This window comes from Natrix helvetica (assembly GCF_964273705.1).
Source record: "Natrix helvetica genome assembly, chromosome: 4".
Taxonomy (NCBI): Eukaryota; Metazoa; Chordata; class Lepidosauria; order Squamata; family Natricidae; genus Natrix; species Natrix helvetica.
In genome coordinates, this window is record NC_138550.1 from 40,050,430 (window position 1) to 40,077,732 (window position 27,303).

General features: G+C 40.7%; 1 protein-coding gene across 1 annotated transcript; it reads right to left on the reverse strand.

Moving 5' to 3' along the window:
- GABRR3 (gamma-aminobutyric acid type A receptor subunit rho3) lies at window positions 1-25,483 on the reverse strand (the record flags this gene model as incomplete). Its single annotated transcript, XM_081951472.1, has 9 exons — window positions 1-1,331; window positions 2,324-2,520; window positions 4,464-4,616; window positions 7,449-7,589; window positions 10,422-10,504; window positions 12,038-12,261; window positions 13,771-13,838; window positions 16,697-16,809; window positions 25,350-25,483. The coding sequence occupies 9 exons, from the start codon at window positions 25,481-25,483 to the stop codon at window positions 1,035-1,037; spliced, it is 1,410 nt and encodes a 469-aa protein (XP_081807598.1). The 3' UTR covers window positions 1-1,034.
- Window positions 25,484-27,303: the final 1,820 nt, after the last annotated feature.

Sequence of the window (27,303 nt, forward strand, 5' to 3'; positions counted from 1 at the left end):
CCTAAATACAGTCAGCCTTTCACCTCCTCCACAATATTAGCAAAACCTGAAAATCAAGACTTCTGAAATAGTAATTTAATCAAAATTGGATATGAGATCAGTTCTTGGAGGATGGGAGACATTGGTTTTACAAGTGACAGAGTCATAATGGATCTACGTACAGGATCAGGCAAATATTAGAACAGAGTTCTTGCAGATATAGCATTCATGTAACTGGCCTTATAAGCCAGTTACTTTAGGTGGGATTTAAAAACTTTTTGCTACCGGTTCTGTGGGCATGGCTTTGTGGGTGGGCTTGGTTTGGTGGGCGTGGCTTGGTGGGCATGGCAGGGGAAGGATACTGTAAAATTTCCATTCCCATCCACTCCAGGGGAAGATTACTGCAAAATCCCCATTTCCTCCCAATCAGCTGGGACTCGGGAGGCAGACAATAGATGGGGACGGGGCCAGTCAGAGGTGGTATTTACTCAACTACTCAAACTTTCTGCTACCGGTTCTCCAGAACTGGTCAGAACTTGCTGAATACCATCTCTGCTTATAAGCTTCTAAAGTTGTTCTGAAAGCAGTTTGACAATATTGTGAAAAGTCCTAAAATTGTCATTGCTGTGTGTATCACAAAGGAAGCAGCATACTGCTTATTGTACAAATCAGCTGAATTCACCAATCATTACTTTAATAGCAATACAAAATACTGTAACTATACTACTATAGTGTTTTTCTTTTTAATATGTTGCATTGTGTGTGTGTGTGTGTGTGTGTGTGTATTAGGCAGACTGAAATAGAATTGTCCATTGGTTGCTATATTCTGTTTGTCAGTCTCAATCATCTTTATAGTGATCGGTGCTTGGGTATATTTTAAACAATGTATAGGCTAGAATGTAATAATAGCACCTACCTGTTCTTAGCTAATCTTTAAAAAAAAAGTGTAATCAACAAGAAATCCAGCTCACCTAAAGGAGTCCTTAGCTTACTATACCAAGTCTCAGTTGTTCACATGAAAATAAAATAAGTAAAATAGTTATGACTCTCTTCATTTATATATATAAACCCCAGTAAAAAAAGTTAAATACAATATATATAGCAGGAAATACAATCCTGGAATACGTATCAATGATGTGGTTATTCTGCAAAATAATTCTGCCCACAGTTCTTTTCAAAACCCTTTTTCTTTTTAAGGGACCTTGATCCAGTTGGGTGGTGCTGGGTGCTCGCTCGCGGGCTGCTCTCTCTTCCAAAAGTACACTCAAGGTGGCAAGATCAATGTCAGTATCATGATAGCACCCATCAAAGGCCATGGCTTGCATTGCATCAATGTTATATAACCCAGCAACCTAGAAGGAAGAACAATTGAATCAATGGATTTATATCATTGGCGAACTCATGTTGTTGCAGCTGTAGTCTTCTGCAATCTGTATCAGGCTGAATAGAAAACAGACACAACAAGCATTTAAGCATTGAAAGAATGCCTTTGTTTTATTGTAGAAAAGCCAGTGAAGCCATTATGAAAGAATACTAAAAGAATTTCAGTGAATGCCACCACCAGAGATCAATTGACAACAGCGCTTTGTCAATGGTTGGTAATGTGTGCCAGACTATGCCGATGGTAAAATTGGCACAGCTGGTTGGAAGCTTAAGGGGGGGAAATGCTATTTTAATGGGAAAATATTGAGCACCGGGAGAGGGTAAATGAGTGGTTTGCCCTGTTCACATACAGAATAACTGATGAGTTATTAATTGATGAGAAACAGTTGTGTAATGCCTCCTGGTGCTCAATATAAATCAAATAATAAAGCTCTCCTAAGCAGAACGTTCCAAGGTGCTCTGCTCCATTGTAGCATAGGTGACAGATTGCAAAGAAAAACAATATTTCCAGCTCTTCCATATGCTTTGGTACACATAAATTCAAGAAAAGGATATTAAACTTAAGAGATGTCATCAAGTATCTAATTTAAGGAAGAGCAAATTAGGAGCCTCGGTTATTCTCAGCCCCCGTCCCCAGCTTTTTCAGTCTCCAAGTCTCCTTTCCTAAATCTGGAACCCTTGATGTCAAATACCTTTGGATGTCAGAGATTTTGAAGGGCCCCCATACATTTTTGCTCCAAAAATGGAACTTTCCAATATCCAATGACAATGCCATTGGATCTAGTTTCCCTGAGGAGAATTATTTTAAGCTAAAATTAATTCGTCAAAGTTTAGAATGAACGTTATCAAAAGAAACTGAGAAAGGAAAGATTGGTACTACATAGTATGGTATTATTTTTTATAATTATAAGTATTTATTTTTGAATATTTTTACATGGGAAAAACATTTGCAAATATATACCTTTCCTCTGTTTTTCAGATGTTTTCTTTCTTCCACTGTTGTGAGATAATTTACAGCTGCATATTCAATAACAGATAGGAAGACAAAAAGGAAGCTGATCCATAAATATACATCCACAGCTTTTATATAAGACACCTGGGGCATTGAGGCACTTACTCCAGTAATTATGGTTGACATCGTCAGCACAGTAGTTATACCTGCCAAAAGAAAGGAAAAGATAGGAGTACAGGTAATCCTTGACTTACAACAGTTCATTTAGTGACTGTTCAAAGTTTCAACAGCACTGAAAAAAGTGACATGACCATTTTTCACACTTATGACGATTGCACTATCCCCATGGCCACATTATTTACATTCTGATGCTTGACAACTGACTCACATTTATGACGGTTACAGGCTCCCGGCATCATGTGATCACCTTTTGCAACCATCTGACTAGCAAAGTCTGTGGGGAAGCCAGATTCACTTAACAACTGTGTTATTAATTTAACAACTGCAGTCATTCATTTAACAAATGTGGCAAGAAAAGTTGTAAAACAGGGCAAAGCGCATGTTTTCACTTAGCAACAAAAACTTTGGGCTCAATTGTGGTCATAAGCTGAGGACCACATACTATAAGTTAGTTCTTGCAATTGTGAAAATATGCACAAAAGGCTATGTGTGTAAATGGTTGTGAGTGCCTTCTCTTGTTTCTTTCCATGTAGTATTTGTTACAACAACTACATGAAACACCTCATATAAAGTTGTTCCCAGATTTCAACCACCACATATACCAATAGGTTAATAGAACCACTAATTAATTTATGCTTTTGACTGAAAATATTGAAGCTGACCCTGAATTTTATTCACTTTTCCTTTGAAAACGATTCAGTTCCATTTGTCTTAGTAATTTAGCGGGTAGAATCAGGAAATCTTTTAACTTAAATTTGGAAAAAATGCTGTATGAAGAATATGTTTTATTGCAATTATCCTGGATTCACTGTTTGGAACAGATTATGCCTCCTATATGGTGAGAATTTTATAAATATCCAATGTAAAACCAATATTTATTTAAGATCGTTTATTCTCACTTTAACAGTAATAAATGTGGTGGCCATGGTAAATGAGAATAGCAATTGTTCACTTTTAAAACATTCTCCAACTGCTTTTTTTAGCAAATTCCTATATTATTATTATGAACATCATTATTAAAAACAGATAGCTCTTAACAGTATATTTTAAAAAAGAAGCAAAATTCCATATGGCTAATTTTGCTGTTAATTAGGATGACTAATGGAAAATTAATGTTTACTTTTAAATCTTTCCTGCAGTTCTGATTCTGGAAGCAGATATGTCAAAACCATGATTGAAAGCTAAGATATCACAAATCCATTAAGCATGTTTTTAAGCATCATAGATGGGAAAGAAAGCAGGTGAGCTATATGTTTTCACTTATTCTATAATTAATAATTGAAGAAGAAAGCATCAAAGATTAATTATTTATTTAAGATACAAGTTCAAAATGTGACCTTGTATCTTAAACAGGATTTAAAACAATATAAAGAAACATGTAGAGAATGTCGTCTGAATTTTTTTAAACTCCTTTAGCAAAGGTGGCCATAGGAGGCATCTGTAGTTTCTTTTGTGTGAATTTGCAGTGCACAATGCAGTACATCCTCACAGCCTTTGTCTTCAGGGTCAAATCAGGATGTCTGCATAGATACTGCCTTTGCCTTACTTATACATGTATGAATCTATTCAGGATGGATTTGTATGTGTTGCCTCAGTGTGGGCGCATATGTGTATGTGTGGGGTGTGAGACAATCCAACTGGGTTGTTGTCATGCAGAGCAAAGTGATTATTCCCCCTAGAACAGATCATTTCCAAGAAAATTTAAGCTAATAATTTCCTCTTGTTATATTGCACCTCAGAGCACCTTTATGATCAATGGACAACTTGTGGAAGGAGATGCTCCATTCTTTTTCCTAATAATGGAAAGGAAAACTATATAAAACCCTATAGATCAGAGTAATTATTAACCGCTTTAATAATTAATCAAAAATAATCAAACAGTTCCTGTAAGACACTTCATAAATACAACCCAACTATTAACTACCAGACTCTACTACACAACCTAAAATAGTTTATAATGAAAATGTACCTAGTGATACTCTTGCAGGCACAGCTCTTCGGTCTATCCAAAAGGAAACCCAAGATAGCATCACCATCAACATAGAAGGGAAATAGGATTGTAAAACAAAAAAGAAAATGTGTCTCCGTAGAGCAAAGTTTATAAAAAGTCGATTGTACCAACCTGAAGAAAAACAGACATGTCTTAATATCCAGCCCATGCAATGTTATATTAAATGTTGATTTCATAGTGTCTTTCTAAAAGAAGAACATTTCTGTTTTATGAAAAACTTGGTAAATATTTACTTAAATGTCCTTCAGGTAAAATTCATCCTTTGGAAAATTGCTTGGAGAGCAGTGGACAAATTGAATAGAACAATCAAAGTAGATATATAAGGTTTAAAATGCAAACATGACCACATACATCTTCCAAGAAAGGATTGAGGAAAATTCAGCTCATTCATTTAATAAAAAACTACATTGTCTTTTATTATCTTTATAAAATATATGGATTTTGTGTAAAGTTAGTAAAATGGTACATAAATCAAAGTTTAATTATCGTCCCGTCTCCAACCTTCCCTTTTTAACGAAGGTTGTAGAGAGTGTGGTGGCTCAACAGTTCCCACGTCACCTGGAGGAATCTGATTATCTAGACCCGCGCCAGTCCAGCTTCCGACCCGGGCACAGCACAGAGACGGCCTTGGTCGCGTTGGTGGATGATCTCTGGAGGGCCAGAGATAGGGGTTGTTCCTCTATCCTGGTCCTATTAGATCTCTCGGCGGCTTTTGATACCATCGACCATGGTATCCTATTGCGCCGGCTGGAGGGGTTGGGGGTAGGGGGCACCGTGTTGCGGTGGTTCTGCTCCTACCTCTCTGACCGGACGCAATGTGTGTTGGCAGGGGAGCAGAGGTCGACCCTGAGGCCACTCACTTGTGGGGTGCCGCAGGGGTCGGTCCTCTCGCCCCTCCTGTTCAACACATATATGAAGCCGATGGGTGATATCATCCGTGGTTTTGGGGTGGGATACCATTTGTACGCTGACGATACGCATCTGTACATCTCCACCCCGAACCACCCCAACGAGGCCGTCGAAATGATGTCCCGGTGTTTGGAAGCCGTACGGGTCTGGATGGGAGACAACAGACTCAGACTCAACCCCTCCAAGACGGAGTGGCGTGGTTACCGGCCCCCCGGTTCAACCAGTGTATTCCATCGCTGGCCATCGGGGGTGAGCAGCTGGCCCCCGTGGAGCGGGCGCGCAATTTGGGCGTCCTCCTAGACGCCCGGCTGTCTATGGATGACCATGTGGCAGCCGTGGTGAGGGGGGCGTTCCACCAGGTTCACCTGGTGCGCCAATTGCGCCCCCTATTGGACCGGGATGCCCTTCGCACAGTCACTCACGCGCTGGTGACGTCCCGTCTGGACTACTGCTATGCTCTCTACATGGGGCTCCCCTTGAGATGCGCCCAGAGACTACAGTTGGTCCAGAATGCAGCCGCGCGGGCAATTATGGGGAGAACGAGGTTCACCCATGTAACACCTCTCCTGCGTGAGCTGCACTGGCTCCCTGTGGTCTACCGGGTGCGCTTCAAGGTGCTAATCACCTATACCCAGAAAGAAAAGCAACAGATGGGGTGGGAAATAGACCTGGTCTATAGAGTGAACTCCGCATATGCTAGAACACACAATGTCCCCAGGGAGGTGCACATTAAATTTCTTAGGAAAAGCACAAGAGATGAAATTCTGAATACACAAAGGGGACAAGCCCTGATATACAAAGATAAGGAGATAACCATACTGAAACAGATCCCCAAGAAAGTGAGGGAGAAAAGAAAATATTATTCGCAATTGGTGAATAAATTATACCAGAAGGGGGTGTGGTTTCGTTGGTTGCTGCCTGAAGGTATGTTAATATTCTGGGAGGAGACAAGGGTCAGAATTAACACATCCATAGAGGCGCAGGCCTTTATGGAAAAGAATAAATTACTCCTAGAAAAACCAGACATCCCAGTAGATACACAAGACACGGGAGGGGCCGGAGCACTGCCAACGGGGGGAGATGGGGCGACATCAAGAAAGCTTAGATCACACAAATAAGTAAGAAAATCCATATGATACAAATTGATTGAAATTATTTTTAATTTATCACACTGACTATATGTTGTTATGTAATATTTGAATATTATGCAAATGTACACCATGAGTCTGGAGGGGGCGTATACCTACCGCAGTTTGCGGCTGCCACAATTTGTAACTTTCCCCATACCTTTCCCTTTTGTAAAACACCAAAAAACCAATAAAACTTTGTTTAAAAAAAAAAAGGTGCTAATCACCATCTTTAAAGCGCTCCATGGCACAGGACCTAGTTATTTGCGGGATCGTATCCTGCCCCATACATCCCTGCGACCAATCCGCTCTCACAGAGAGGGACTCCTCCGGGTGTCGTCCACTAGGCAGTGCCAGAGGGCGGCGCCCAGGAGTAGGGCCTTCTCTGTGATGGGCCCAGCCCTCTGGAACGACCTCCCCCCAGACATTAGGACAACGACTGATCTCCGCTCCTTCCGCACGAAACTCAAGACCCACCTGTTCCAACTAGCCGGCCTGGCTTAATTAGAACTCTCTAACCTCCCTGGCAATTTTAAACTGTAAATTTAAATTTTTTGGGTATTTTAACTGTTTTAATTGTTGTAATTTTACTGTTATTTATTTTAACTTTGTGGCTTTTATTTCTATTTGAATTGTTAAATGTTGATGTATTTACCTCCTCCATGCCACACGCCTATATATTTGATTGTACGTCGCCCCAAGTCCCTTCGCGGAGAGGGCGCGACTGATAAATCGAATAAATAAATAAATAAATAAATAATTAAATAAACACTGTATATCCAGCGTGTAGAAAAAATGACATCTCTTTTGAACTGATTTTCTTTGTAATCCTACTGATGTTATTATCTGCTAAGGTCAAAATAAATACAAAAAAGGCATCTATTTCTCACTCTTAAGAGTACTATACCTGTACTGCTGTAGAATGCTAATCCACTAGAAGCACTAAATTCTTCAATGAAAAACTGAGAAAGAGAAATGTACTCATCTAAACTTAAAGATGCATTGCCATGTTTCCAGTAGAGCATCAAGTCTTCTTCATTGTAAGCATCTGTGGAAGTAGTAAAAAAAGTTGGCTGTGATTGTTATTATACCCGTATGTACATATCTCCAACTTCTTGCTTTCCTGCTTTGAGTGTAACCAGTGGCATAACTAGCATTTTGACACCTCAAGTGGTGTTTTTTTTAACTGGCTCCTCCTCTCTTGCTGAGAATTAGCTTGGTGTAGTAGTTAAGGCAACAGGCAGAAAACAGGAGAGTGTCCATCTAATCTTGCCTTGGGCGCAAAGCCAACAAGATGACCTTGGATCTCTCACTTTTCTTAGCCCTAGGAAGGAAGCAGTAGCAAACCATTTCTCAAAAATGCTGTCAATAAAACTTCAGGGGTCATTGCCAAAAGTCAAAGCTGACTTAAAGGCACACTTTTTTCCCCATGTGCCAGCTTTGTACTAGTTCACTGGCAGCAGGACCCAACTCCATACCAACCTCTCCTTGCCTTTGACAGCATCTAAGTGGAGATAACCTAAGGTCTGCATTCTGGTCAAACCACCATCACCACCAGACCACCCCTAGTACACCAGTGACTACAGCTTTTATCTTTGTAAATGGATAATTTCCATTTCTGTAGATGGAAATTTGGAAAGAATTATAATTTAATAAAAACTCTATTCATCTCACTATAGCAGTGAAGATTGATAACGTAATCTTTTTTGCTTGCCCAATCTCTTATTTAACTATTAGTAAGTGATTTCCAAGTCCTGCCTTGCTAACTTCCTATCTTAATACCATATTTGAGGATGGTAGTTTGGCAGCCTTTCAAATAAAGAAAGGAATGATGATATGGAATCATGTCATATTATCATCGTATATAATTCCTCTACCAAGTCATCTGGTTTTTGACCTGCCTCGCTTTATCTTATCAAAATTGAATAAAATTAGGTGTGGTACTGGAAGAAGTGCCTCTGCCCTGTATCAGTGGGGATGGAAATATTCCTCTTGTTGTGATTGTGATGGTTTTATGATACTATCAAACATATTTTGCAAGATTGCCTACAACATGCGTTCTCTGGTTTCCTAGAAGATCTGCATGAAGCAACACTAGAAGAAATCACCTCGATAGTTGAATTGAACATCTAGTTATGAGGTGACTTCCATATCCTCACATAAGTTTTACTTATAGTTACATGAACTGTATATATACTGCGTGTTTACTTCTCTTCTATCATGTTCTCATCATATGCTAAATAATAGTCTCTACTTATGTAGAATTTGTTTCAGTTGTCATATTCAAATTACAATGTGGTAGCCATATTTTACAGATTAACCGAGTTGGAAAGGACCTTGTGGGTCAGGGATATCAAACTTGCGGCCCACGGGCCAGATGCATCCCACACTGGCCATGCCCACCCCTGGTTTTGCGAATGGGAAAAAAGTTGTGATACATCATATGACAACAATGTGACATCACGAGTGTGACACCCCTGTTGTAGATCATCTAGTCCAATCTCCCACCCAAGCAGGAGACCTTACACAGTTTCTGACAAATGGCAGTCTAATATCTTCTTGAAAGCTTCCAGTGATGAAGGTCTCACAACTTCCGAAGGCAAGTTGTTCCATTGGTTGATTGTTCTCACTGTCAGAAAATTTCTCCTTACTTCTAAGTTGAATCTCTCCTTGACCAGCTTCTATCTATTATTCCTTGTCTGGCCTTCAAGTGCCTTGGAAAATAGTTTGACCCTCTCCTCTCTGTGGCAGCCCCTCAAATACTGCAACACTGCTATCATGTCTCCTCTGGTTCTTCTTGTCACTAGACTAGCCATACCGAGTACTTGCAGTCATTCATCGTATGTTTTAGCCTTCAGTCCCCTAATCATCTTGGTTGCTCTTCTCTGCACCTTTTCTAGAGTCTCAACATCTTTTTTATAGTGTGGTGACCAAAACTGGATGCAGTATTCTAGGTGTGGTCTTATTAAGGCTTTATAGAGTTGTATTAGTACCTCACTTGATCTTGATTGTATCCTTCTGTTAATGCAATTTAGGATTACATTGGCTTTTTTGGCTGCTGCTGCACAATACTGGCTCATATTTAACTGGTCGCCCATGGGGTTTTCTGGGGCTTTGGTTAAGGTTTGGGGCAAATGTGGGTCATGCTTGGGGATTATCTCTGTTTTTTTTTCATCCATTGTCTTTTAGAGCACAGTTGATGCAAAGAGAAATAATGCAGATGAAAAGTTAGAACTTTCAATCTATTTACTGGCACAGGATAGGAATTGGTTACTCTATCTTATCTATGGAGATTCTCAGTCATCCAGGTCATAGTTGTCCCAAAGGCACTTTTTCAAGAGGCAACTGGACTTTCTTGTTTTTCTTTAAAGACGTTTAGCTTCTTATCCGAGAAGCTTCTTTATCTCTGACTGGATGGTGGGGAATGGAAGGATTCTTGATGAGAAGCAAAACATCTTCAAAAAAACCAGTCCAGTTGCCTTTTGAAAAAGCACCTTTCATTTTTTTTCCCTTGAAGATGCTTCGCTTCTCATTCAAGAGTCTTCTTCGGTTTGAACTGAATGGTGGGGAATGGAAGGATTTATATTTTTTGCAATCAAACAAGTGACTGCAAAGAATATAAATCCTTCTATTCCCCACCATTCAATCCAAACTGAAGAAGATTCTTGAATGAGAAGTGAACCATATTCAAGAAAAGTCCAGTTGCCTTTTGAAAAGCGCCTTTGGGTTCCTCTGTCTTCTTTTGCAAATGTTTAGAAATGTGGTGGGTATTCAGTATTCTTCAACAGATAAGTGCTCATTTACACACCTTTAAAATGAATTATATGTAAGGCTACTTATTACATTTGAAAAACATATTTTCTAGCAAAGCTAGACTTACAGCTTTCCAACTCTAGAGAACAATTCTGAGTGTCAAGCGGGAATCTACTGAAGTCCATGAAACACATGGCAGAAACTGTTATCCTGTCAAAAGCAAAGAATAGACCATTTCAATAGTCATCAAATGATTCACAATATATGAAGTGCTTAAATATGAAATATTTCAGTACAATCCTATATTTATTTTTCAAGTTTTCCTAAAAATACTTTTATGCCCTCACATTCTAATTCAGAGAAGTAGAATATATTAAACGTGGACAGTCTCTTTTTTCAAGATAGCAAAAACAAAGCTACAAAGGACTTTTCTGGAGGAAATATCCAACAATGTGAAAAATCTCAGTTGTTTTTGCCACTTTATCATATCCCAATTACATCAGGATAAATAGAGTGATATTCTCTAACAGCATGAGACTCCCAGCTGCTACCATTTTAGAGGAGGGGATTAGACAATAGAGGTAAGGTTATCATTATCTTTCTGCCATTGGGAGAAACCTCTCTTACCAAACTCTCCTCTTTCCTACTTCCTACCTTCTTTTTATTTTCCCAAACTAACAAAATATTGGAAAGAGATTATGCAAAGGGGCCCAATTGTCTGTCCATCAGCAGCGTAAGCTTCTGAACAAATCTGATATAAGAAGGAATAAGTGGCAAAAGAAAAACTGATTTCAGAAATGCACTGAATCTGTTTTGGGGCTGCAGACAAAAAAAAATATTCTCCCAGTATACTCCTAGAGAACAGGCACTTAAAATATAGATGACTGCTGTATGCAGCTCACCTTAGGCTTTACAATGAATACATTTATCAGAACATAAGACATTGGTACATTGGTAAAGGTGTTGGGCAGATTCCCAAAGCCATACAGTACTCTGCATGCGTTTCCAACCTTCTTTCTTTCTTTTATTCTCCCCCACCCCTTTTTTTGGTTTATGATCAGATTTTTTTTCTTTACTTTGAGCTTTTTAACTGAACTTTCTAATGCAACCTTATACTAGGACATTTTAAGATCAACAGCTGGAGTGATCTCCTATGGAACATACAAGGTCATCAACAGAAGCCCATCTTTTGTCTGAAACGCATCCCAAGAATTCTTTTCTCAGAGCACAGGAAAATTGTAACATTATGTTGATAAGTTATTATGTAATCAGCAGAAGCAAAGTTTGTGTATTCTTAGGGAATTAGCAAAACATACATTACTATATTTTAGTTGTTTTACACCAGACCAAGGAAATATTTTATTATCATCCCCATTTGACAGTGTGGGTAAATTAAGATTCGGAGAATCTGGATTATTTAATACTCTTGATGGCTAGACAGAGGCAAATTTAGACAGACATGGAAGAAACATTGCAGTGGGGGCTGAAAATCACACAATACTGATGTAAATTTAGGGATAGTTGCATAAGCTCTAGAAGTTATATAAATAAGCCAGCCTTCCTTAAACAGACATATTCCAAATATGTTGTTGAATTGTACCATTCCTAAGAATTATGGGGAGGTATATTCCCATGCATCTAGAAGGTACCAACTATGGGAGGACTAATGTAACCCGCACCCCATGGTAATTCTCCCATGTTGTATGTGTTCTCCTGACTGAAAGGTAAGAGATCTGTGCTTACCGTAAACTGAAGAGCACATTGCCATCTGGATAGATCCGTAACATAATATTCTCCATGGTTGTGTCATGGATAAAAGATCTTTTAGAATGAACAAAAAATGTGTCAGGTACCCAAATCTTTTTTATTAATCTTCCATCAAAGGTCATGCTTTTGTTTCTGGTACTAGGAAATGAGAGTCTTTCATCCTTCCAGTAATGCCTGAGATACAAAGTCATTGTGAAATCCTATATAGAAAGGAGAGGGGGGAAATACAGATATGCATTCATGCATTTAATAATATAATATGTAAAAGTTGTCATAGCTAAGATTACTTTTTAATAGTTAAGCCATTAATATGAATTAGTAATTCGACTATTGGCATTAAAAGTCAAAAACATACTTTGGACTATGAAGAAGCATGATTTCAAGAAATGGTGGAACTGCTTTAAGGAACTGCAGAGAGATGCTTTGTTCTCATCTCAATATACCCTGCAACATCTTTCCTTCCCTTTGAATCCAAATGATTGTGTGGCAATCTTAAGTAAGCACCCTAGTTTGTTCACAGAATACTTCAGTATGATGGAATATTGTTTCATATAACATAACCAATATTTCCGCAGTACAGGTTGCATATGTTAAATGGTAAATTTATTATTCAATATTTCAATAGATTTAAAATTACAATGCATTTAGGAAAAATTGGTTTCTCTGTGTTGAACATCTATAAATAAACACCTTTATAAAGAAATTGGAGGGTTGAGCTAATTTTTGGAATGGATGCTCAAAATGTTAATACACCAGAGTTAAATTTTAAAATAGCTTCCTTTTGGATTTAAAAAATCATCTTAATTTTCCTATTAAGATTTTTGGAGACCTTTATGTTTATGGACAGCTACAGGGATAAGTGTAATGAAACAAACTCTATAACTTGTGTTTGTTGCATCAGATATCATAATACAAGTACATAAGGGCAAGATTTACATCATGATATCACAATGCAAAAATCATAGTTTTGATGTAATCTTCACATGATGTTCATGCCTATGCTGGCATATTTTGAAAATACATGCAAAGAACTTCGAGATTAATGGGAGAATACAGGTAGTCCTCGAATTTCAACCTCAATGGAGCTCAAATTTCCAAGACAGTTAGGTGAGTTACACCCCATTTTATGACCTTTTGCCACAGTTGTTAAATGAATTACTGCAATTGTAAAGTGAATCATGCAGTTGCTAAGTGAATCTGGCTTCCCCCATTGACTTGGCTTACGAGAAGCCATCGAGGAAAGTTACAAATTGTGATCACATGATTATGGGACAGTACAACTGTCATAAATCCATGCAATTGCCAAGTCCCCAAATTCTGATCACAAGACAATGGGGATGCTGCAATAATTGTACAGTAAGTGTGGAAACTGGTCATAAGTCACTTTTTTAAATGCAATTGTAACTTTGAACAGTCATTTGCATTATTGTTGTGAAAATAGTGATAATTTAAATGTAGACGGTTATATGAACAAATGGGTCTTTATTATGATATAAAAGATGTTTGCTTTTATAAGATATTTCTCAGTTTCTCAGATAGGAAACAGAATAATTAGTTGTATAAAAAATAGTTACTTGTTTAGTAAATGATGTACAATTTTTTGAAGATTCCCCATTGCCCACATTTTTCCTTTATTCCCTATCATCAAATTGCTAATTATTTCACCTGAATTTATGTATTACATTTTCAGCAACTGAAGAAAAACTTACCATGTCAACTTCTGAAATTTTGTCAATGCTTTCTACTTGCACATCAATACCAACTGGAATTGGTGATCCTTTAACAGACAGAGAATAAACAGCAGCAATAAAAGAGTCCGGGAACATTTTAGGTCTTTTGTTTCATTAGAGTTTAACTACAACTTAAATATGGACATCACTGTTGCCTTGAAGTTCTTTTTGAAGCAACTGTGTGAACACTTTTTTCCAAACAGAAGTGAGTCTTCTGATCATATACAGCAGTTGGCAGCAACCTAAAATCCATGGGAACTGTCAGTGGTGCTGGATATAACTTGCATACACATCTGGTCACCTGTTTTGCTTACTCCTTCAAAGGGTGGTGATCGCAGGGCACCCGTTAGTTAGTATTTCTTTAAATACCCTCATGTAAAGCTATGAATTCTTGGGAATTTAAAATGTTGGATGCTTCATCTCAAAATATAGTAGGTCTACAAGGGCCAAGTGGGCAAGCAGATACTGGAGAACCAACAGGCTTGGGAATACAATGTGCTACAAGTAGTCCTCGACGTAAAACCATTCATTTAGTAACCATTTGAAGTTACAACAGCATTGATAACTTGCCTATGTCCATTTTTCACACTTGTGACCATTACAGCATTCTCCTGGTTATAACATCAAAATTTGGACACTTGGCAACTGGTTCATATTTATGATAGCTGCAGTGTCCTAGGATCACCTTTTGTGACCTTCTGATAAGTAAAGTCAATGGGGAAACCAGTTCACTTCACAATCATGTTAACAATTGCAGGGATTTGCTTAACAACTGTGGCAAAAAGGTAGTAAAATGGGGCAAATCTCACTTAACAATTGTCTTGCTTACCAAAGGAATTTTGTGCCCAGTTGTGGTCATAGGTTGGGGACTACTTGTATCCCCCCTTCATTTTGCTGCCATTAACAGGGGGGGAAAGAGCTACCCCATTGATTGTGTATTGCTGGTCAGCTTTTAGACTGGCCGATTGAGAAAAGAGGACGTGCCTTTCTCACAATACATTCCTAATGCTTCTGGGATACAAAAATAATTCTATGGAAAGTATGTGGTACTTACACAGGAATGTGCCATATATTTTGAGCACTGTATTGTAAGTCTATAGAAGGCCAATGTATTTCATAACTGACCTTAAGAATTCATGACTTGGAGGTCAAATATATACAGTAGTTGGTGTGTGTCTTTTTCACTCAGCTTGTGAAAACTTGGAAAATATTAAGTAATTTAAGGCTTCTCATTCTGTTACATTAAAAAATCCGTACATCGGATCTTTCTAATCATCAGGATAAATCATCTCCTTTCTTGTATCTAGCTCACGAGCCTCCAACCCCAGTTTGTGGACCAGCAGCGGGCCAGAGCATGCCAGAAACTGGGCCACACAAATAAGTGAAGCCCCATCCATGGGATTCAGGCAGCACACGAAACCATGCCCTCTCCTGTCTGTGGAAAAACGTCTTTCCGCCAAACAAGCCCCTAGCGTCCAAAAGGTTGGTAGCCGCTGGACTAGATGAATGAAAGTTAATACATAAAAGCAATTTTGTTAAAAAAAATCATGGACTCACTTTAAAAGGTCCCCATTAAAATACTATATAAAATATTTATAAATAATGTTTGAATCTTCCAAATAAACAGGCAGCTTTCCCCCTGCTTTTTATATTAAAAGCCTCTTAATAAAATTAAGTATGTTTCTACATAACTTTTCATATTAGGTCATATGCAGATTGTAATTTTTCTTTAATCACAACCATTTTGGGTCTGTGGGAGTTCAGACAATTATTGGTTAACACAATATTATTTCTGTAACTCAGGCATGCTACCACATAAGTATGCATGCCTTTAGCGTTGAGTCTGCTGATTTTAAAGTAAATCATATAATTACTGTATTACATTTGTACAACTGTAAAAATCATTTTTCTTATTAGCTCAGCTAACATAATGACTGGGTTGTTTAAGTCTAGGATATAGATTTCTCCCTTCTCGGTGCAGAAGGTGACTTAATTTCTTCTAGATGTTGTGATGGAATGTTGCAAACTACTGTACATAATGAGAGCTCATTCAAAGCATTTGGAAGACTTAAAACTAAGCAAACATGTCACCATCCACTTTCTGGAAAGCCCATCACAAATGAAGCAGGTGACCTACCTGAAGTTTGACAAATGCCTCATGGTACTTTGGTAGATTTACCTAATAGTGGAAGGCAAGAGGACATTGACACTAACCCTGATATGCTTGAGCAGAGGGTTGGACTAGAAGACCTCCAAGGTCCCTTCCAGCTCTGTTATTATGTTAAGTGTTCTTGAAATAGCATTTTTATTAAATTGCAATCATTCTGTATAGAATTAGTGCATAGAATAGAGAGCAGATTCTAGAATAGCCCTTTTCCCAACTAAATAACTAGAGATTCATTTGGGTGCATTAAAAGATAACGTCATTATTAAAAAAAATATTTAGGCTCACTGGTAGTTGAGATGTACAACCAGTTATGAATATACTGAAGAAAACAAATAGACCACCAAGGAAGAGCATAATATACTTTTAACTGTAAGTTACTTCGGTTTGTACAAATCAAGCTTGTCTCTAATGTTAACATAGGGGTAACCAATCTTTTATAGCTAGAAATTTTAATAGTACGTTAAAGATTTTTACATAATGGCTGGAGTGATGGATGTGGTCAGTCACAAAGCAGCTATTTAGCAGAAGGCAATGGGAACATTTTTACTCTCTACAGAAAAACAATATGTTTTAATATTTTATTTATATACCACCCCAGAGTCTCTCTGAGGGAGAAGGCAGTTTCAAAATTTGATAAATAAATAAACCCAAATAAATTGAAAATAATAATTGAAAAAAATCAGGAGAAATAATGAATAGAATAGAATAGAACAGAACAGAATAGAATAGAATGTTTACCTCCAAAGCCAGGTCTCATGGCAAAATCATGGTTCTCTATATGGAGAAGTTGCTCTGATTTCATGGGTGGTACTTTAGTGCTGTCTTGTTTCCTTGCCTTAAATTGTTGTTTGCTGCATTATAAACAAACATACATACATACATACATGTTCTGTTCATATATATCCCCCAGAAATTCTTAGATCACTCTAGTTTCTTGTATAAAGAAAATAAGTCAACCTTTATTGTCAGATAGTCAAACTATCCAAGCAAAATATGGAGAGATAATCCAATTCTGGTTTTAGTCCAAGCCACATATTGATGCCCAAACAAGTCCAACCCTGAGTGAAGTCCTCAATTTATGAAGGCAATCAGAAGCAGAATTTCCTTTGCCAATGATCATTAGGTGAGGCAACTTCCTGCCAACTTCCCACAACCACTGGGTAGGCTAACAAGAACTTGTAAGTCACAGGCAACTCACAAGCAGGCCAGTAGGTAAGTGGTTGCTGTTGGGTGGGTGATGTGAGGAGGTATATGACAGCGTGAGAGGCATGGCAGAGACATGTGGCATGTGAGGGTGCAAGAGAAGTGCGGCATGGCTGCAAGAGGATGTGCAAATCGCAATAGCACCTTGACTTATATACTGCCCCGTAGTGTTTTACAGCACTCTCTGGGTAGTTTAAAATGTCAGCCTATTGCCCCCAACAACCTGGGTCCTCATTTTACCAACCTTGGAAGGATGGAAATCTTGAGCCCCATCAGGGTCATACTCCAGGCTGTTGGCAGAGTTAGCCTGCAATACTGCATTCTAACTACTGCTCCACTAGGGCTCCTAAGGTGCATAAAGGGTGTAAGTGAGGCATGATGATGATGCTTGGAGAGAGTACGCAACGGCGCACAAGTAGTTAACAAGAGCTGAAGGAAGATGCATGAGTAGGGGAAGCTTACCTCAGCAACATGCAGCTTCCCTGCCAGCTTCCCCATTGACTTTCTGGCAATCGTGATCATGGGGCGCTGCAACCAGTTGTAAGTGTGAGGGATGAGCACAACTCTTGAGGACCAGTCATATGCACTAGTTCTTCAATGCCATCATATCTTTGGTGGCTAAATTAATAGTCAAAAAATGAGGACTACCTCCCCTTTGTCAAGTACACTCCATTTAATCCATACAACTCTTCAGGCCCCTTTCACTCTCTGTCCCAGCTGCTCTTTTCTTTTGCTCTGCTCTTCAACATGCTTCTTTTCTTTTCCTAACACCTGCCCGGAGTACTGCAAGATGTCTTCCCCTTTTCTTTTTCTTTTCCCATTCATTTTTAATTTGTAATATAAAAAACATTGCTACTTTGTTTTTGTTTTTTTGAAGGTGAATTATCACTTCTCTGCTACGAAGTTTTCTTTGGCTTACAGAGAACTGTAGAAACAGTAGGACCTCCTGTTTCCTGCTGTTTTGTTAGTGGACTGCAATTTCTAAAGTTAGCTTAAGAAACAGCTGGAAGCAGCATGGGAAACAAACTTGTGAGGATTGTCAGTGAGAATTGCTTGGAAAGCCTGGAATCCTGGAAGTTAAAAGCCACACAGATTGTGTGGCTTTTAAGATTGTGAAGGTTGAAAAGCACTGCCTTAGAGAAAGAAGGAAGAAGTTTGAAATATTATTGCAACTGTTGTTATAATGTAATTGTTGGAAGTGACATATAAGATGATTGAATATATTGTTGATATAATGTAAAACAAAAAGCTGCCAATGTTTATCTTTTAATTTTTGATCTTTACTTTTTTTTCTGTAAAAGTTGTGAGATTTGGGGTGATTTCTACCTTTCGCACAATGTAGCTGTCAAAATTTTGTATACCTACCTACCCCCTTCCTATAAATATTTGTAAAAACCAATAAAATTCTTTAAAAAGAAAAAAGAAAGAAGGAAGAAGAGAAGGTGTATCAAGAACAACCTCTGGGGCAGCTGAATAAACATAGGCTTGGGAAGGCTGGGAATGGCTGCTGTAGCGTGTGGGAACACGCTGGGAACGCCGTACGCCGAATTCGCCGGCCTGCTATTGACCATGCAAACTGTGGGAGGCGCAGAAATTATGGAGGCTGAAAAGGAAGGCCCGAGGCTGGTAGGAGTGGCGATGGGTTTTGGAATGGTGGTTTTTTGGGTGTTAAGAACAATGATGCAGGCCATGATAAGATACCGATGGCCTGGTAGGATGAGGGCTATGACGCAGGAGGCTATTCAGAGACTGGGGGGGGGGGCTTGAACCATCTACCCCCCTGCTGATTATTTATTACAACTTGTCCCTGCTTCCATTTGTGTGTGCCCTGGAGGACGTTCCCCCTTTCCTCTGTGACCCTATTGCCTGACCGACCATCTCCCCCTACCCATCATCAACAACAATAACAACAGTTTAACCACCCTTGCCACCCATCATTGTCCAGCATTGTCCATCATTGTTTATTATTGACCATACTACCCCACCGATTGTCTGTCATCTGACCAGCCTACTACCATCACCCCCCCTACCCAGGATTGGACAATTCTTTTTACACTGGAGCCCGGCCTTTTCAACTTCTTCAAACTATACTGGATCATGGTACTCGGCTGGAACATCCACAGCACAGTTCCTAGGCCCTGGCGAATCTCTCTTTAACATCATATGTACTTAAGAGCAGACCTCATCCTACTGCGGGAGTCCCCCCTCTCGCAGGTGTGGCCCTCCGCCCTTTCGAGGGCCCACCTTGATGACGGATTTATTAATCTCGAGAGGTGGAGGAAGCGGAGACTTAGGGGGTTTTTAGTTGACTGTTTTTTAAAATTTTGTAGGGGTTCAGGGGTAGGGGGGTTGGAGGGTCAGGTCAGGAGCGAGGACAGAGCCAGGTCGCCAGGTGTGGTCGCGAGCAGAGGGAGCGGAAGGGAGGAGGAGGGGGAGGATGTCGTTCCGGTGCAGGGCTTCTTGATTCCAACGGTCGTAGGGAGGGGCAGATACGAGGACAGATCAAAAACTCGCAGTCGGTTGGGAGACCGTGGGTGCTGGTTACACCCGGTCATTTGTACCAACCCCCGCGTTCTAGGTGGTCAGGAGCTGCAGGCCCAGGGCCTGAGGCTGTTGTTATGCAATGCGAGGTCCGTCGTTAATAAGGCCCCCCTCATTCACGATCTAATTCTGGAGGGGGAGCCGGACCTCGCGGGAATAACGGAGACCTGGCTGGGCCACGAGGGAGGTTTACCCCTCATGGAAATGTGCCCGCCAGGTTATCGTGCATTTCACCAGCCCCGGGCCCAGGGAAGGGGCGGTGGGGTAGCAGTGATTATTCGGGAGGACTTAGAGCCGAGGGAGTCCACTGTGCCACAGACGTCCGGATGTGAATCCCTTGTTGTGAAATGGGGCCCTGGGAGACAGTTGGGCCTGCTGATAGTATACCTGGCTCCTCGCTATACATCAGCGGCCCTGCCCGAACTCCTCGAGCTGGTCGCATCGGTGGCAGTTGAGACCCCCAAACTTTTAGTGATGGGGGACTTTAACCTGCCATCGGTGGGAGGAGCATCTGAGGGGGTTCGGGAGTTCATGGCCTCCATGACAGCCATGGACCTGACTCAACTGATTCAGAGCCCGACACACGAGGGAGGTCACACCCTGGACCTCGTTTTTGTCTCTGGCCAGTGGTTGAATGATCTGGGAGGAGGAGACTTAACCATCACTCCGCTGTCATGGTCAGACCACTCACTCCTCCGACTTGACTTCCCTGGAGCTACCCCCCGCTGCGGGGAGGCGGAACCGGAAAATACTAGATGGTTCCGCCCCAGGCGCCTGATGGAACCAGATAGGTTCCAGATGGAGCTTGGGCCACCTCCTGTAGCCCTGACCCGCCCTCGGGTAGAGGACCTGGTGGTCGCGTGGAACAACGCGACTACCAGGGCCTTGAACCGGGTGGCACCTTTGCGGCCTCTCCGGCGGCAACGATCCACCCTGGTCCCTTGGTTTACCGAGGAGCTAAGGGTGATGAAGCGCCGCAAGAGATGCCTAGAGAGTCGTTGGAGATCCTCCCGTTCCGAATTTGACCGAACACAGGTACGAGCCCATTTAAGGACATACCTTGTGGCATTGAGAGCGGCCAAACGTCAATATTGTGCCGCTCTCATTGCATCCGCGGAGAACCGCCCTGCCGCCCTGTTTCGGGTGTCCCGCTCCCTTCTGTTTCAGAGGCCGCGGGAGGCCCCTTTACAGGGTAGGGCAGAGGAATTTGGGAAATACCTGCAGGATAAAATCGCTCAAATCCGGAAGGACTGGGTCCCTTTCAGTGGCCCAGTGGAGACGTCCGTGGCGAGTCTTGAGAAACCAACCTGGGAAGAGTTTGATTTGGTTGCCATCGAGGATTTGGACAGAGTGTGTGGACAACTGCGACCTACCACATGTTTGCTGGACCCGTGTCCCTCCTGGCTTGTACTGGCATCCTGGGAGGTTACACGCGACTGGCTCCAGGGCCTAGTGAACGCTTCGCTGGGCGAGGGGTCTCTTCCAGCCGCCTTGAAAGAGGCGGTGGTGAGACCCTTGCTCAAGAAGCCTTCCCTGGACCCTATGGAGCTGGCCAATTATCGTCCTGTCTCCAACCTTCCCTTTTTGGCGAAGGTTGTAGAGAGTGTGGTGGCTTATCAGTTTCCACGACATCTGGAGGAAAATGATTATCTAGACCCGCGCCAGTCCGGCTTTCGCCCCGGACACAGCACGGAGACGGCCTTGGTCGCGTCGGTGGATGATCTCTGGAGGGCCAGAGATAGGGGTTGTTCCTCTATCCTGGTCCTATTAGATCTCTCGGCGGCTTTTGATACCATCGACCATGGTATCCTGTTGCACCGACTGGAGGGGTTGGGGGTCGGGGGCACCGTTCTACGGTGGTTCGGCTCCTACCTCTCCGGCCGGACGCAACGTGTGTTGACAGGGGAGCAGAGGTCGACTCTAAGCCCCCTTATCTGTGGGGTGCTGCAGGGGTCGGTCCTCTCGCCGCTCCTGTTCAACACATATATGAAGCCGCTGGGTGAGATCATCCGTGGTTTTGGGGTGGGATATCATCTGTACGCTGATGATACTCAGCTGTACATTTCCACCCCGAACCACCCCAACGAAGCCGTCAAAGTGATGTCCCGGTGTGTGGAAGCCGTACGGGTCTGGATGGATGACAACCGACTCAGGCTCAACCCCTCCAAGACGGAGTGGCTGTGGCTGCCAGCCCCCCGGTTCAACCAGTTAATTCCATCTCTTGCCATCGGGGGCGTACAACTTGCCCCGGTGGAGCGGGCGCGCAATTTGGGCGTCCTCCTGGATGCCCGGCTGTCCATGGATGACCATGTGACGGCCGTGGCAAGGGGGGCGTTCCACCAGGTTCGCCTGGTGCACCAATTGCACCCCCTATTGGCCCGGGATGCCTTACGCACAGTCACTCATGCGCTGGTGACGTCTCGCCTGGACTACTGCAACGCTCTCTACATGGGGCTTCCCTTGAAATGCACTCGGAGACTACAGTTGGTCCAGAACGCGGCCGCGCGGGTAATAATGGGGAGTACAAGGTACTCCCATGTGACACCTTTCCTGCGCGAGCTGCACTGGCTACTTGTGGCCTACCGGGTGCGTTTCAAGGTCTTGATAACGATCTTTAAAGCACTCCATGGCTCAGGACCTAGATACCTGCGGGACCGTATCCTGCCCCATACATCCCTGCGACCAATCCGCTCGCACAGAGAGGGACTCCTCCAGGTGCCGTCCGCCAGACAATGTCGGGGGGCGGTGTCTAGGAGTAGAGCCTTCTCTGTAGCGGGCCCAGCCCTGTGGAATGACCTTCCCCCGGATATTAGGACTACCTCTGACCTCCGCGCCTTTCGGATAAAGCTCAAGACCCACCTATTCCAAATAGCTGGCCTGGCTCAACCATAGTTCGCTCACTCTGCTCCTGACGGGTTTTTTAATTTTAATTCTGGGGTTTTTAGATTTTACTGTGTTTTAATTGTCTCTATTTATCTGCCTCCCTTCTCCATGTCCATGTACATGTATTTGTTTATTGTGTATGTGTTGTCTATTTTATATTTTATGTGTTTTCTTGTACGCCGCCCCGAGTCCTTCGGGAGAGGGTGCGGCTAAGAAATAATAATAATTATTATAATTATTATTATTATTATTATTATTATTATTATTATTATTATTATTATTATTATTATTATTTATTATATTCAGACTGAATAACTGTTTGCACATTTACTGTACAGTACACAAACTTTATGGCAATCTTTTTCATTTTTTGTCATCTATTAGTCATTTTAGTATAATTTTACCATGTTCTCGGTGTCATTGTATTTTTAATCTTATTCGTGTCTTTTTTAATCACTGCAGTTATTTAAAACAGTAAAACTGTGTTTTAAAACCAAGGTTCCAAATTATGGTTTCATATATGGACTTGGTGGGAAAATGTTTACTATAGCAAGGCAAAATGTCCAATAATCTTATATTAATTTTTTTTTAAGATTGTAGAAAGTCAGGTCTTTTTAAGAATCTCTCTGATCCTTTTTTTTAAATCCAGTTAAGAACGTTCAGATCTTCTAAACTGATATGGCTGTTTTCAGTCTATGAAATGGAGAATATACAAGAAACAAGAATTAAAGTAAGTAGTTAAATAGTTTGTGAATTAGGTTTTATCATAGAAACTGGTTTTGTAACAAAGTTTTCTGCTCCTTTTAATAGAGGCTAAATCCATGGAACAAGCTAATTTGTATTTAGATAAAACAATACTAAATTTATGTACCGGTATGCATGTATGTTTGTTTTAACTGTAATTAATTCCATCCATAATTGGCTTATTTTTTTGAGAAAGCTGGTATGGTTACTCTCCTAAGTATCAGTTGCACTGAATTAATTTATAACAGCAACTCGCTGGACAATTATTGGTTTTATTTCAATACCATTTAAAAATAGCATTACCTTTGAACTGAGTTTGGTTCCTATCCATTGAGAACTATCCATGTAGTTTTTTTGGCAACAATGCAACACTGACTTCATATTGGCTTCTTCTATGTGTTGATACATATTTCCTACTGAAGACTACAGCACTAGCAATTTTCTATCTAAATATGTTCCAGGTGCAATCCCATTGCATTTCCAAGTGCAAATAAGGTCAGTCATATTGTCGCCATTCCATGAGATTCTATTTAGATAAATAATAATTTCAACATTAAAATAACAGTGGCAGCATTAGCTCTCTGTCTCTTTTCTCTATTTTATCCATATGCCACTAAGTGATCAACCCATTGGTCAGACTTCCATTTTCCATAACTAATGTGGAGTCCTGGGTAGATTCTGGGAATCAAGAGTATCCATAGATGTGGTAGGCAAAATGAAGATGACAGTCATAATGTTCTGAGTTCTGCCTTTTGTATGGCTGTCACACATACATGGAGCTTCAATTACACTATCATGCTGCAATCTTGCCTTTCTTTTTGCCATGCTCTGTGAATTCCCTTGCTTGAAATTTTACTCATAATCTCCTGTTCCAGGCTTTGGATTTTTGCCTCATCCTTCTTGTTTTAAAGACTTACATGTAAATAGGTCTTGGTCGAGGGTTTGGTGAAATTGAATGAATTAAATTCTATATTTAAATAAAGCCTAATCCCAGATTAGTGGCTAGTTCACTTTCACTAGTTCCCTTACTATGGAACTGCAAATAAAATGTAGTGACAAAACACTATGACTTTTGCATTTTTGTCAAAATAAGAAAATATATAAAAGATCCTATTTTTACTTAAAATGACATAGAAAAATGAAGGAACTGATCCAGATAACTACAGATATACCAAAACATGTAAGACATGTGCTTTTATCTCTTCTGCTAAAGAGCTAAGGGTGACATCTCATCTCTACTTTCCAATCCTTCACACTAAGCACATTAGAAGCTATGTAGGAAGTAATCTTATACAACATTAAATTCTGGGTCTCCACATTCAATCAAGAGTCTTTCCAATCCCACACAAAACTTTTGAAACGCAAAGCTCCACAGGAATTTGCCTGATTTCTTTTGTTCTCCTACCTGCAACATTTTGATGGATGATCTAGAGCAGTGTTCCTCAACCTGTGGGTTGGGACCCCTTTGGTGGTCGAATGATCCTTTCACAGGTCACCTAAGACCATCGGAAAACACATATTTTTGATGGTCTTAGGAACCGAGACACCAATTTTATGGTTGGGGGTCACTACAACATGAGGAACTGTATTAAAGGGTCACGGCATTGGGAAGGTTGAGAACCACCGATCTAGAGAATTAGAGACAGGGGCAAGCTGTATATAGAAGCCTAAATCTGAAAGTTAACCTTTTTCTCTGGGTTGTGGTTCAAAGTAGCAGTGCTTGAGTATTTAAAACTTTAGATTTTGATGTTAGAGAATACCCTCCCTCCCTCCCGTATTTTGGTAGGACCAATAATGTAAAGCTTCCAGTTGACTGAGTCTTAAAATACAACATTAAACTTCTTTAAATTCATGAACTCAAATAGAAATTGAATAGCTAGCTAAAAAGCTTCTCTTTATATATGGTACTTAAATAATTCCACCAAATTAAAGCCAATGTAACTGTATAACAGATACAAGCCTTCAATTACATGAGTTTAAATGAACATCAGTTGTGATGCCTGCTGGCTATCTCGCTCACCTGTTATGTCTTTTCATGAATGACCTTTGAGGATGATGGTGGCTATAGCAATGATTACGATGATCGCTGTTATAGGCTAAAACCAAAGTCGGCCAAATACAGGTGAACAATAGCAGCTTTAATGCAGGGACCATGTCTTCCAATCCACAAAAATTAATCTGTATCAGTCATCTTTCATTCCAGTGGTCCGCTTATTAAGAAATAATCTACTCATGCGATGAAAAGGGTGCAAATAATATGAGGCATTGCAAATTCAAAGAAGAAAAAAAAAAATTCCACTTTTCTTTATCTGAAGTTTCTTCTTATTCCTGTAGTTTTATAAGTCCTTGGCATTCACATCCTATGGTTTACCTCTCCTTGCTCTTGCAGTTTTACTTCTAGAAATATGTTAAATAATATTGTCTACATTGTTTACTCTCTTTTTCATCCATGATTTCTCTCTCTGTGGGAGCATTTCCAGCCCAAAGCCTTAATGCTCATTCAGTGTACTGTTTGATAAAACATTGACACAGACAAAAGAATGATGTCATATTTAATCTCCTTAATCCTCCACAGTACTGGGTTTTTTTTAATAAGCAAAACTTTCATTTCCCCATGAAAATCTGTGTTTAATAAACAAAGGTCAGGAAAATAAACTTACTACATATGCAGAAACTAATTCAGAGAACTGGACTTATTTATGCATACATATTGGGTGTATGAAAAGTTTGTTTGAAACAGAATTTTGTAGATATTTAATGAAAACCTAGTATCACAATATCTTGTTTATTGGGAAAAAATGGAAGCAAATTAAAGCAAAATATACCCATGGTATTAGTTAATCAGGGCACTTAGATTCTTACATAAAACACCATCAACCTGAAAAGGTATTGCAGCAGGTTTCAGTGAAAACATTTGTATTTCTGAATGAGATTGGCCCTTTCCACATTTGTACCTAACAATGGCATAACTTACCCCAATAAGTTGCTTTCATCTTTTCCCCAAACTGTGATGGAGACAAACTTACGTTGTTCTTTGCTGTACTGGTATTAAAATAAAATGTCTACCAGGTTTTCTGGATTTTAGCCCTCATAACTGTCAAGCACTGTGCCCATCTAGCCAGAAGAGATCCTATGCAATACTCAGAAGATCCAATAAATTCAGTATTTTTTTTCATTGCTTTCTGGTTGGTTCAGCTAAGAGAAAAAATAGGATAATAGTTTCAATGCCTGTCTTCTAGAACCCCAGGATACTGAGCCACATAAGTGGTAGGAGATCACACAAAGCTTCATTTGTGATGTGCTAGGTTAGGGTTGCGCTTATGAAACCATCTGTTGTGGCCTGCCAGCAGCCAGCGGATCTGGAAGCAGATTCAGACAGTGAGGAGGTTGGAAAGAAACATGGGCCAGTCCTGGAGTCTGGGAAAGGCTCTGACGAGTGCTCTGTGTCAGAGGCAGAGATGGGACCAGGGCCATCTGACAATTATCAGCTGCCTTTGGAGTCGGACATCAGTGCGGCAGAAGAACAGGTGGAGCCTGTTCCCAGTGTGCGCATGTGCAGAGCTGTCAGAAGGGAACAGCTAAGGAGCAAGGGTCGACTTGAGAGTAAAGCCACAGGTGTACAGTGAAAGGCCCCTTCCATAGGGAATAAAGAGGAGAGACAGGGGAGTTTGCAGGAGACAATTAGTTCAATTCATTAGAGTGAAGGTCTGTTCCTGACTTCTTGTCAAGTATTGTCTGCTACAGAGTGGTGTTTGGAAGATATCGTCCTGGCAGCTTTCCAAGCCTATGGCCAGGAGTTTTCTGGAGAGGAATTCACTTTAAACTAGAGGAGTCGGCTTTGTGCTTTTGGGAAGCCTAGGTCAAAATATCATACACACACACAAACACACGCATACACTGCTGATCCATGGAGCCAGAAAGTTGGGGACCATTGTTCTAGATTACATTTTTCTAATGATATAAGATCAATACAT